The sequence below is a fragment of the Prunus mume genome, linkage group LG7 (genome assembly GCF_029339155.1).
Source record: "Prunus mume cultivar Tortuosa linkage group LG7, ASM2933915v1, whole genome shotgun sequence".
NCBI lineage: Eukaryota > Viridiplantae > Streptophyta > Magnoliopsida > Rosales > Rosaceae > Prunus > Prunus mume.
Window position 1 is genome coordinate 18,902,750 of NC_142704.1, and position 12,671 is coordinate 18,915,420.

Genomic DNA, 12,671 nt, shown 5'->3' on the forward strand with positions numbered 1-12,671 from the left:
TTGCTGGCATAAACAAAAGATTAATTTTATTGTTCAAAACTTCAAACTTCAAACCAAACAAAATGGAAAATGAAAATACTTGAACATAAAAATAGCAACTTTAGGTAACGGGTTGTTTTCCCTTTGCTTTTGCATTAGTCCTTGAGCTTGAGCTCCCTCCAAGAGCAAATTGACTGGGCATAGGAGATTGTGAGGATGATGTTTGGCCAGGAACAACTATATAATCGCCCTCCAAGTCTTTCCATCTCATTTCCTCCAATTTCTGTCATCTAAAAAATGGGATTCTTGATCAATATCTCATTCCTTGAAAGGCTCATCTTTGTAGCTCTCACTAAAATATAATTGGAGACGGATATTGGAATGGATATAAACCAATTGATTAGATCTTGCAAATTTAGTATGTTTCTATTAATATTATGGATTTACGAATACGTGCTCCAAATTCTTTCGGCCAATGAACTTTGTATCGGTTGAGCCAACACCTTTGTCATTTGTAAAACTATATATAAAAATAATATTGAAAAATATTGAAATTACATTTATACCTTTTTAGCCACCTCTGCTAATTTTGATGTTTTTGCACCGTATGTTGACCACCAATCAATGGGATCCATAACCACAGCATGCTTGGGCCTGTAGTGAACCATAAAAACTTTTTGTTGATAGAAGCGAGCGAATTGTTCTCGTAGCAAACAAGCCTCACCTTTACTTTCTGATATCGTATCAAAGGCTTTCACAACATTTTCCATGGCTTCTATGTCTTCATTAAGGCTTTTTCTAGCCACACCCCTAGTGTTATTTGACTTAAATAAACTTTATCATAAAACCTCAATGTTAGGGCAAATGCAAGGCAGTACATGAGAATATTCATTTTTTCCCACCTACAAAGCACAATTTCTTCAACATTAGGAAAATATTCGGCATATATTTCACTTGCCATAATATCTTTTATTTCGCCAAGCATATTGTCCATCTTTTCATAAATTCCACCCATGTTTTGGCCTTCACCATCAGCAAATTTTACTACAAGATAAATTGACTTTGTGAAATATAATATTGCCTTAATATGTTCCAAAAAATTATCATCTTGCACGGTATTTTGAAAAAAAATAGCTAAATTCCTTTTGCCTTCATCTAAATTTTTCAACAAATCTTTCCATGCTCTTTGAATAATAGTAGTTGTGTTGCTTCTCTACAATCAATTAGTCTTTTTAACAAGATATAATTTGAAGTAGATCTTGTTTTAGCTACTTTAGTAACTCCAAATGTGACACACTCTTCAAAATTGTCAAAGCATGTGTGGTTTAGAAAAAATTTGACAATTGACTTTCGAGTTTCATAAATATTTGTAAGACACTCAAATTTGTGTGCATGATCTTTAAAAATGAGATTTAAGGTATGAACAACAAATGATGTAGAATCTACAAGTGAGAGGAACATGGAAAGGAATAAGAGATGGGGCAAAAAGAGGAAAACAGCAGTGGGTAGGTACAAAGGAGAATAAGAACCTCCACAAATGAGCATAAAGCCCAAGCAAAATCATCAATAGAGGGTGAGGACACTCTTAAATAGAGGCGGTGCAAACCTAAAAAGATGAGAAAGAACAAAGAGAAAAGTTGAAAGAGTCCACTCCCATTGAATTGAAGAAACTTTAATATATATATATATATATATATATATATATATATACAGAGAGCTTCCATTGAGGATCCTCAAATAAGCTTATTTGAGGACACCCTTGTAAGGCCCACTCTGGATTGTATTTCACTAATCCAAACCGTCTATTTTGTAGATACACATTCAAAGATCATCTCTACAAAAAATCACTTGAATCCGATATCATTTGATCATTCAATTGAGTTATTGAAATTTTAGTACTTTCTTGAAGCACTGTTCATTGATTTTGTAGGACACAATTGGATGTCGAAACAGTTTCCAAATTGTCTAATTTTTTGTAAGGATGATCTATGAATGAAGACCTAAAAAATAGATGGTTTTGATCATTGAAAAAATTGTAGGGTACCCTAAAGGCGTCCTCAAATAAAATTATTTGAGGATCCTCAATAGAAGATATATATATATATATATATATATATATATATATGACTTATACATGAAATGAAACGTAAAAGTTGAGAAGAATTTTAGTTAATTTTCTTTTCAAAGTCTATGTTTCTACTTCATTCGTTCTCTCTTTCCTCAATCCTTGTTCGTCTCTCATTTACCTCATATAGTTTCTCTCTATATGTAGCAAAAATATTTTAATTTCTAATTGATAACCTTTTTTTTTTTTTTGAAGGGTTTATATATATTTATTTTACTTCTCAATGTTGGAAGACAATTTAAATTTGAATTTCCGTTCTCCTTAAATTTCTATGGGCGACGTATGTATATATATATATATATATATATCATCCTAGTTTACTTCAAAAGTCATAACTAAAAAACCTATATAATAGTTGAAATTTGAAAACGATCAACCTACCAACACATAATCAACACATTTCGTGAAGTAATAAGTTTTCCTGCTTGTAAATGGAAACAATGGTTCACCTTTCACACAGGTCTTGGTCCCCTTGGACTCTCTTGATCTATCCAAATTAACATTCAACTAAAAGAAATCACACTTTGATATAATATAAATCATATTGATATGTTTAAATGATACATGTAAAACACATGGTCGCCAACTTTATTGGTCCTTAAACCTTATTTAGAGGTTAGTGTAATTCTCTTGAATAATAATAATATTATTATCACTAACACGGACGGAGCTAGGATTTGAAAAATGAGGCGGGCTTGATCTCTAAGCTAACTCTTTTGTTTCTTGAGTGAAATCTCTTGCAACTAATTTAATCCCCAAATTAAGCTACAAATTAAACTTGAGATTAACTCCTAATTGAACTCTCATAATATGTAATCTCGAAGTAGCTAAACAAATTGGTCTTTTGTATTGTTTGAGAAACTAGTTTTAACTTAGGGTTTTTCACAGCAATGATCCCTCAACTATAGCTCTAGTTGCATTTGGGTCACTGAACTCAATTATTAGTGGCAGAGGTCACTTAACTAGGTGTTTTGTTGCACTATTAGTCCTTCCGTCAAGTATGTGACTTTTTCCGTTAAAAATGAGGGTAAATTTGAAAATTCACCCACAACCCTCCATTTCCTCCACAATCCTCCATTGCCGTAATCCAATGAATGGAGGAAGGATTATGAAGTCTTTGCATTCTACCAGCAAAACAGTCTCGTGGTATTTGATGAATGAAGGAACTATAACCCAGTCAAGGAAAGTTCAAAGCTTTAGATGTGCTATTAGGCTCTTGATCTTGAAAGGCACTTCGCCTACTACGACGCATACCACAACAACCCAATTAACATTTTGATACACACTGTGTTTGTGTGGCTGATATTTTTCACCTCTCTGGTTCTTTTGTACTTCACACCTTCTCTGTACACTTTCCCAGCTGGGCTCAGTCATGGTTTTTTGGTGAATTTTGGGTTTGTTTTCACTGTGATCTATGCCTTGTTTTATGTCTGCTTGGATAAGAAAGCTGGATCTTTGGCTGCTTTGCTCTGTGTTCTCTGTTGGGTTGGAGCCAGTTTGCTTGCTAGTTGCCTTGGGAGTTAGACTCGGAGTCGGCGGCAGCAGAGGAAGGGTCGGTGTTGAAGGGGACGTAGAGGGTAGAGAAATGGTGGGTATGGGTTGTGTTGTGGTAGTAAGCTTTGTCACGACTGTTGTGGCAATGGAGGATTGTGGAGGAAGGGGAAGGTTGTGGATGAATTTTTGAATTTACCTCATTTTTGACAGAAAATTTAACAGAGTTTGACAAATGGACTAATGGTGCAACAAAACACCTAGTTGATGATCTCTGCAACTAATAATTGAGTTCAGTAATCCAAATACAAATACGGATATAGTTGAGAGACCATTGTTGCGAAAAACTCTTTAACCCATGTCGTGGGGCGGAGAGAAGTTAGGTGTTGGGACTTCAGGAGTTAAATGCTTTGAAGAATCCAAAAGTTACAGAGACATGATACATGATGTGGATTTGGAGCTGTCGCTCTCTACATTCCAACGCATTCAATTGTCAAAGATGAACCAATCATATTGAGCCACATAAACAATGAAAAGGGAAATAAATGCCACAGTTTTCTTTGGTTGTGTCGAGGTCTTTTCACTACTCCCCCTTCCTCCAAACAACCCACCCATTGAATTGAATTGAATTTGTTGTAGGACAACATCATCTCTTAGCAAAGCATGGTGGCATGGCATGACTGTCTTTCTCTCTCCTCTGCACCAGCTTGTAACTTATTGAGAGAAATTGGAAGCATTGGAGTTTGCTCAAATTTGGTTTGACATAATCGCCCATATTTATTATTATTTTTAATTCCTCTTTTCTATCTCACTTTGGACCCTCCGAAGAAAGAAGGGTCTTCAAAGCCCGTGTCTCTGTGTCTCCGCCAAACGTATTTGATCTTTTCCTCTCATGGGTTTCGTTTACTCCATTCATTGCATGCTTCTGGTGTCATATTTTAGCTGAAGCTCTTGGCTTTCAATCTCTCTGGGTTGGCATACTTTGTGGGTCTGAAGTTTTACTTGGGTTTAGAGTTGTGGGTGTAAATGGCCACCAATGCATCTGGGTTGTTTACTACTCCTACAGTTCCAAGCCTGAGGGGGAAGATTAAGCCTTCAATACGTATTTTTGGATCTGGGTTTCGCTCCCCTGATGGAATCTCCAAGAGGGTATTCTGCTCCAGTACCTTTGAAGGCGCAGAGAAGCACGTTGGAGCTTCCCCTTCTGAATCTAGAGCACCCAGGTGAGTTCAGTTCCATTTTTTCCCGTTGATTTAGCCCCGTATTGTTTCATATGTTGGATTATATGGTATAGCTGTATTTTCTGTTAGAATATTATTGAACTGTGTTTGAAGAATACTTTATGGATTTTGATTCATGATCTTTTTTTTTGAAAGCCTTATGATGTGCATTCAATCAATGAGTTATTTGTTTTATGGATTTACTTGTGCTGCTCGATTTGTTTTGATAATATGATTATTGTTTCATAGGCATGGATGACATAACATTGCATGTGCATATTCTGTTTGAAGGGATGGAGATTAAATTCATATATGTAAGCTTTTGGTGTACAAATTCTATAAATTTCATTTATTTCTTACTTTTAAGCTTCTCATGAGCTGGAATTTTATGGTGCCTGCTTTCCCATATAGAGACATGCAAGTATTTTTGGGGTTGCGATGAACAAGAGGTTATGTGAACTTTGTGAAGACATTGGATATGAGTCTCTAATTTGTTAGCAATTACAGTTCGTACTGGCTGCTGGACTTGAACTGGAAGGACGTTGTGTTTAATTCAAACACAATTGTAATTGTTTGTAGAGCTAAATTTCACTAAGGAGTAGAACTGAGTTCAATGCAAAATCACATTACCTCGTTTGCCAGTTTGTTAGACATATATAAACTGACTTTTGTATGCAAGAACAAATAGTCTAGCAGCAACCGCTTGGTATTGGTTATGGTTCTACTGAAGTAATTTTTGGAGTCAGAAATGATCAAATGTATATGATTTGTGAAATGTAAGGTGTATCAGTTCCCTGGTTAGTAAGTGAAGTTTATTTTGGATACTTCTGTTACTTAAAAGTTGAGAATTATATGATCTTATTCCTCTCCATTGTAGGTATAAATAGAATTTACAAGGCTTAATCAACTAAGCCAATTACAATCAATTTGAACAAACCAAGCCGACTTTCTAGTAATGACAAACAATTTAACTGTAAGATTAGGTAAAATATCTATATATATTATGCGTATGTGCAAGGCTTAGATTAAGGCACAACTAAGGGGATTGTCTAACAAAGCATGTTTATGACTAACTTGAGGGTAAAATTAACTTAAGAGTCTTTCTCTTATGTAAATCAGTTTGTGGGCATGAGCTTAGGTGCATCAGTATCTGGCAAAACTATTAGATCTCCCTTTGATGATACTTCTGGATGAGGTTACAAGGATCATATTGGTCATTTGAGGTTGCTTGTATCAGTGTTCTTCCAATGGCTACTTCATCTGTCTTCTCTCTGTCTTCTCTCTCTCTCTCTCTCTCTCTCTCTCTCTTCAAGGAGGAGAATGTTTTAGATGAAGGAAGGGAAACGAATGTAATAATCATGAAGAGACTAAAGGTTTAACATATCAGTTTATTCTCTTTTGTAGACTGGCTGAAGTTGAAAAAGACTTTTCTTGCCTATTGTCATCTGGTTATCTTATGAACCCCTTGTATCAGTGTTCTTCCATTGGCTACTTCATCTGTCCTATCTCTCTCTCTCTCTCTCTCTCTCTCTCTCTCTTCAAGTGGGAGAATGTTTTAGATGAAGGAAGGGAAACAAATGCAATAATCATGAAGAGACTATAGGTTTAACATATCAGTTTATTCTCTTTTGTAGACTGGCTGAAGTTGAAAAAGACTTTTCTTGCCTATTGTCGTCTGGTTATCTTAAGAACCCCTTAAAACATGTTTTCTTGAAGGATTTCACATTGCCTTTAGGAATAAGTTGGTGATGCATCCATCAGTCTTCGCTTCTATCTAGTTACCAGTAGTGGCCTTTTATAATCGAATTAATGTTTTTTTCTTTTCTCGCATTTGGATTCTCTTTGTGCTCAGTAGCCATCTTCTTTAATGGCTTGGAAAAAGGTGCTAAATGTAGAATATAACCAAATTACTGTAACCCTTTATTAAATGCCTGGTCTGTTGGTTGAATTCTGTCCTGAATGAGTTGGTTATCTGTTTTCTTTAACTAAAGTTTGATTTTTGTAAATGGATTTTAATATTGTCTCCCACATCAAATTATAATTTTGCTAGGTAAAAATTAGACCGAGTTGGACCTTGGCTGATTCTATGTGTTTTAGTACTGAGGTTGCATTTTGGTTAAATGTAGTAAGAGTTCAAGTTGGTAATTGATAATCTGACTGATCTTAAATTTCATCTCTTGTTCCCATGCTTGAAAATATATATTATTACAGGCTTGTTAGTAAAGGCTGCAAGTTAATTGGATGTGGCTCGGCAGTACCCTCTCTTAAGATTTCAAATGATGATCTTGCAAAAGTAGTAGACACTAACGATGAATGGATATCTGTTCGCACTGGCATTCATAATCGACGAATTCTTTCAGGTTTGTTCATACTTGCTGTGCATGATAATGTCATAAAGTTAGTAACTGTAAACAGTTTGAGGTGGCTTAGCATGCGTTGAGCTTAAATTAAGGAATTCAGCTTCATAATTTCATATTTGCAGTGCATGTGCACTGCATGACAAGAGGAAACTATCTGATGGGCCACTCAGCTTGATGAGTCTGAGCTTACCTGGGATTAGGTTGGTTAGCTAGCTGCTTTTATGACCCTTTTTCTCTGCTCCTATTGAACAAATCTGTTACATAGTTACCTTGGCTTCACCATTCTATTCAGACAGCTAAAATGATATGGATATTGGGAAATTTGACCTGGTTGATGTTGCTAGTGTCAGATGTGTAAGAGGCTAAGAGGGACTTTCTTGTGGTTGTGCTGGATATTCTAATGTTTTTACCTTTTATCTCAACTCATATTTTATACAACTATGTGTCTCTTTTCTGGTCCTCATGTCTAGGTGTGATGGTTATTTTATTGTACCCTTTCTATATACTGACATCCTTATTGTAAAATATCAGGCAAAGAGAGCCTGACAACGTTAGCAGTAAAGGCAGCACTTAAAGCTCTTGAGATGGCTGAAGTTGATGTTGATGATGTGGACCTAATCTTGATGTGCACATCTTCACCTGATGATCTTTTTGGCAGTGCTCCTCAGGTATATAGATCATTGGATGGTATATACCATATCTGGAAGGTCAAAAAAATTAGGGGTTGAGCTTCTTAGTGGTGTATTATGTGATAGTTTTGTCAATATTGATCCCTTTTATATTTTATTATCTATGCTTTGATGGTGCATGAATCTCTAGGTAAAATGTTTTCATTTATCTAGGTTTGTATTTGGAAGTTATCTTAAGATGAACAATGAAAAGACCATTTCTTATAAGAGGAAAAATTGAGAAAAAGAAAAAAAAAAGCAAACGTTCACTGCTTAGCTTTCCTTATTTTATATAGGGGTTCTATTTGGGACAAAGTAGATCCTTGCCTCCTTATGGGCATCTTTGACTAAGCACTATAGAAAAGTTCCCTTTAGTGATTCATCTTGACTGGACTGGAGTTTTGTACTAACTGTGGCATGTTTTTTTTTTTAATTCGCTTTGTTTGGTTTCTTCCAAGTGTGGCTTAAGCTTATTTTGTTTCAGTTTTCTCTGTATAGATGGAATTCTTATCCATCCGCTCTTATAATTTGTTTTCTTTCTTTCTATAGAATTTTCTTTTAGTATAAAAAAATTTCCAGTAGGTTATTTTGTTGATTGAGCTTATTGTGCTTATTTAGTTTTATGCTTTTTCCGTGGTATGGGCCTTTGACCAAATACTGAACTATATTGATCACACATGATATAATGAATGAACGACTGAGTAATACCTTATTTTGCATGTTAGAAACTATTGTAGTGTAAGAACAGCTAAATATTGACTAATTGAGCTTGTAATTTTAATAAATTCACTAACAAAATTTTACTGTCTGAGTGTTTATGTTGTTTTATTCAATATGGTAGCTTCTTAAGTTCTTAAATTTGTTTTATATTGTAATTTCAGGTTCAGAAAGCACTTGGCTGCAAAAGGAACCCTTTGGCTTATGATATTACAGCTGCCTGTAGCGGATTTGTTATGGGTCTAGTATCAGCTGCTTGTCACATTAGGGGTAACGACTTGGTTTACTTTGCTGTAAGGAGGCCACTGTCACTTTCATGTTTAATTGATTAAACTATAATGCGCAAACTACAGGAGGTGGATTCAAAAATGTTCTAGTTATTGGAGCTGATGCTCTTTCTCGGTTTGTTGACTGGACCGATAGAGGAACGTGTATTCTTTTTGGGGATGCTGCTGGTGCTGTATTAGTACAGGTGTGTTTATGTGTCTTATTGAAGTTTTGACATATCTAACGTGCCCTAGTTTTCTAGATAAGGGTGGTGGGTTCTCTGTCGCCTAGTGACTTTGAACTTTGCTTTATTTGGCAGCAAATTCTGTTTCCAATTTTTTTGAAACTCATATCATACTATCTTAATTTCGCCATTTCCAAAATTGATGAGTTAAATTGTTAGTGGAGATCTAGTTGCGAAACATTTCATTCCACTTATTTGAAATTGCCATAATTATGTAGGCCTGCGATAGTGAGGATGATTCTTTGCTTGCTTTTGATTTGCATAGTGATGGTGACGGAAACAGGTTTGTGTTTTCTCGATTTCTGTTTTTTGTTTTTTGTTTTGACCTTTTTAGCGAATGCAATATCTTAAGGTGTTCATGTTGATTATGACCGGGGGCACTTATCATTTTTTCCTCTCTGATACATGACTGCTCGACTCTCTCTCCCTCTCTCTGCAGACATCTAAATGCTGCCTTCAAAGAAAGTGAAACAGATGAGCTGGGTTCTAATGGTTCAGTCTTAGGTTTCCCTCCAAGACGCGCCTCATTTTCCTGCCTTCAAATGAATGGCAAAGAGGTCTTTCGCTTTGCTGTGCGCGTTGTGCCACAGTCAATTGAGGCTGCCCTTGCCAAGGCTGGTCTCCCGGCATCTAGCATTGATTGGTTACTGCTCCATCAGGTATGAAGCGTGATTTCTTTGGACAGTCCACCTGGGGCTTTGCTTATAATTCATCATTTGACTATTATATTTTTCTCGCATCATGTCGAATTTCAAGAAAAATTATTTTAGGGTGGAAAATAGACATATCTAAGGCAAGTAACATCAGCCTAATAATTCTTGATTTCCAAAACTATACCAGCTTGTCATGTATGTTAAGTGAATTAAACTGGTACAATTCTGAGAATAATGCTTTGTTTTTTTATTCATAAAAAATATAAGTTTGCAGGAAAATAGTTCTTAAAGTTAGCTTCTTAATCACCTAAGGGTTTCAGAGTAAACAAGCGACATTGTATTTATTGTTCTGATAATGATCAGAGGTGATGGGTAGTGGGTTCTAACGAAGATAAATCAATGCAGGCAAACCAGAGGATCCTTGATGGAGTTTCTTCTCGCATGCAAATCCCATCAGAACAGGTGATTTCAAATTTGGCAAACTATGGTAATACAAGCGCTGCTTCGATTCCTTTGGCATTGGATGAAGCTGTGAGAAGCGGGAAGGTGAAACCAGGCCATACGATTGCAGCTGCCGGCTTTGGAGCAGGTCTGACTTGGGGTTCTACTATTTTCAGATGGGGTTGAGACTTCATCTCTCCTGCCAAGATAGAGAACATCCTAATCCTATGAAGCACAGTTTTGCAATTCTTGCATCACATTCCAAATGTGTTGGATGTTGGGGGGCGTTTCAGTGTCATAATCTCCATCAGCTCCCTTTTGTTTCCTTTCATTCCTTTTTTTTTTCCTTTTTTTTTGGTAGCTTTGGTACCCTCAATAAAAATGTATTCTTTCTTCCTCAGTCCAATAATTTTATTTATTTTTGTTTTTTGAGTCACAATTCTGTATCGTTATCTCACTTGTGTAATGAACATTTTCCGAAACCAGAGTAGAGAGAACAGAGTTCAAATTTATCTTATACTGCAGAATTGGTTTAATAACTAAGTACAAAGACAAACAAATTAATAATTACAATTACAGAATGACAAGAAGAAAAGGCAAAATCTCAGGTAGGTCACTGAGCAAAAACTTGACCTTTAGATTTAATCTTCTGCAAGACACCTTCAATTGCAATATCAAAAGCATCTTTCTTGGCTCTCAAACAGATTGAACTTCCATGCTTCCTATACAGAATTCTTGGTATCATCTCCAACACTCTCTCCCTCATTCTCCTGACTTTCCCTCTTGGTATGCTCCTAAGCACATCCAAAATCCGTGTCTCCTTGAACACCACATCCTCCTTGGCTATAAACACCGAAAACTCCCCGAACTGATCCTCTGGCAGGTGCCACCGGTACTGCGCCCTAGCGGACGATTCCTCAAAAAACACGGGAATGCAGCCGGCAACAATGCTGTCGAAGGTGGACCGCCTGGTCGGGGTGTCCCCAGGAGGCTGCAAACAAAAACTTGCCTGCAACATCGGCCTCATGAACCGAATGGGATCATGCTCACAAATCCCATTAGAGCAATCTACAACGTCACAGAGCTTTGAAAACCCACCAGCACCACTTCCATACATGCCCACATTGTTAACATTTTTGACATTTTTGTTCATGGTGTTATTTTCACACTCATTTCTAATGCTCCTCCTAATGGTGGGATTACGTCCAACCCCTCCACCGCCGGCAAACATCATAAGCGTGGTGCGCCGAGACCTCCTCGCCCTCTGCACCCAGCTCTCCAACAGAGACAAATTGGGCGGATGAAACGACGTCGGGTAAGGCACGGCGTGCTCCTGCCAGGGCCAGGCGCGAGCTTCGACCGTCAAAGCCGTCACATTGTAAAACTGCGGCAATTCGAGCAACGAAGTGCCCCAAAGAGGCGGGTCGTTTCCCAGCGGCTGAGAGAAATCCCAAGCGGGTCGGGCCAGAACCATGAAATGGTCATGACCCATTTTCCGATTCCACGACTCGGGCGAGTCGGTGGTCAAGAACTCGAACAGATTGAGGCCCTGCTCGGAGCTGGAGTTGTAATCTGGGCCGTACAGGTAGCGGAGGGCGTCGATGCCGGCGTAGTAAGGGAGGTAGATGGCGTCGGCGGCCTGGGGATCTGCGGTGAGGCATGGGTATTCGAGCATCCGACGGTGGAAAATGAGCTCCAGCATTAACGGGTCGGTCCGGTACCAGCTGTGGGAGAGGTTGTGGGTTTTCTGGCCCAGGCCATGGTTGGCCAAGTAAGGGCAGAAGTCGTCGAACAATGGGTAGCCGGAGCAGTTTGAGAGGAGATCGAGGTTGAAGACGGGCGGCAGCCGTCTGATGTGGATCCAACGGTTGGTGCAGTCCGAGTCTGATTGCTGATGATCAGGATTGGTGGGGATTTGGGTTGAGCTTGTTTTTGTTGGGAATTGTATGGTTATGGAGATGGAGAAGAAGAGGATTAGTAAAGTGGACTTGTTGGAGGCCATGGAGAGATGCAGAGAGAGAAAGATGGGGGAGGAGAGAGAGAGAGATAGATTGGAGGAAATGGGTTATAAATTTTATTTATGGTGGATATTTTAGAGTGAGATTTTTTTGTAAAAATTTTGTTTTGGTTTTTGATGGCGGAGTGTGCTGTGTGTGTTTGGTTGTTCTATCTTTTCCCTTTTGAACCTCATTTCACACCACACCGTTCACAAAAACCCACAAGGAGTTGGTTTTTGTGTTTGTTGTTTTTCCCTATTTTTTCACTGTTTTTTGTTCTATTTTGTTTTGACAAAGAAAATAGTTGTTGTCTTGTCTACAGGGAGAGAGAGAGAGAGAGAGAGAGAGAGAGAGAGGAGGTTGTTTATTTTTACTGCATGAGATGAGTGCATGGTACGTGGGGTTTGACCCGTCAATGTCGGTGAGGTGGATATAACGGCTCGGGTAATACAGCGGCGTTTCCTGCTTCGGCGGATTTTGGCTTGTTTTCGGCGCTTTACAATACAAGT

General features: G+C 37.8%; 2 protein-coding genes across 2 annotated transcripts; one reads left to right on the forward strand and one right to left on the reverse strand.

Moving 5' to 3' along the window:
• Window positions 1-4,156: 4,156 nt before the first annotated feature.
• Window positions 4,157-10,682, forward strand: LOC103337212 (3-ketoacyl-acyl carrier protein synthase III). Its single transcript, XM_008240373.3, has 8 exons — window positions 4,157-4,818; window positions 7,027-7,175; window positions 7,707-7,843; window positions 8,725-8,830; window positions 8,914-9,032; window positions 9,290-9,354; window positions 9,511-9,730; window positions 10,130-10,682. Exons 1-8 carry the CDS (start codon window positions 4,622-4,624, stop codon window positions 10,349-10,351), a joined length of 1,215 nt encoding a protein of 404 aa, XP_008238595.2. The 5' UTR covers window positions 4,157-4,621; the 3' UTR covers window positions 10,352-10,682.
• On the reverse strand, window positions 10,654-12,295 carry LOC103337211 (Exostosin family protein). The gene has a single exon (XM_008240372.2). It carries the CDS (start codon window positions 12,165-12,167, stop codon window positions 10,779-10,781), a length of 1,389 nt encoding a protein of 462 aa, XP_008238594.2. The 5' UTR covers window positions 12,168-12,295; the 3' UTR covers window positions 10,654-10,778.
• Window positions 12,296-12,671: the final 376 nt, after the last annotated feature.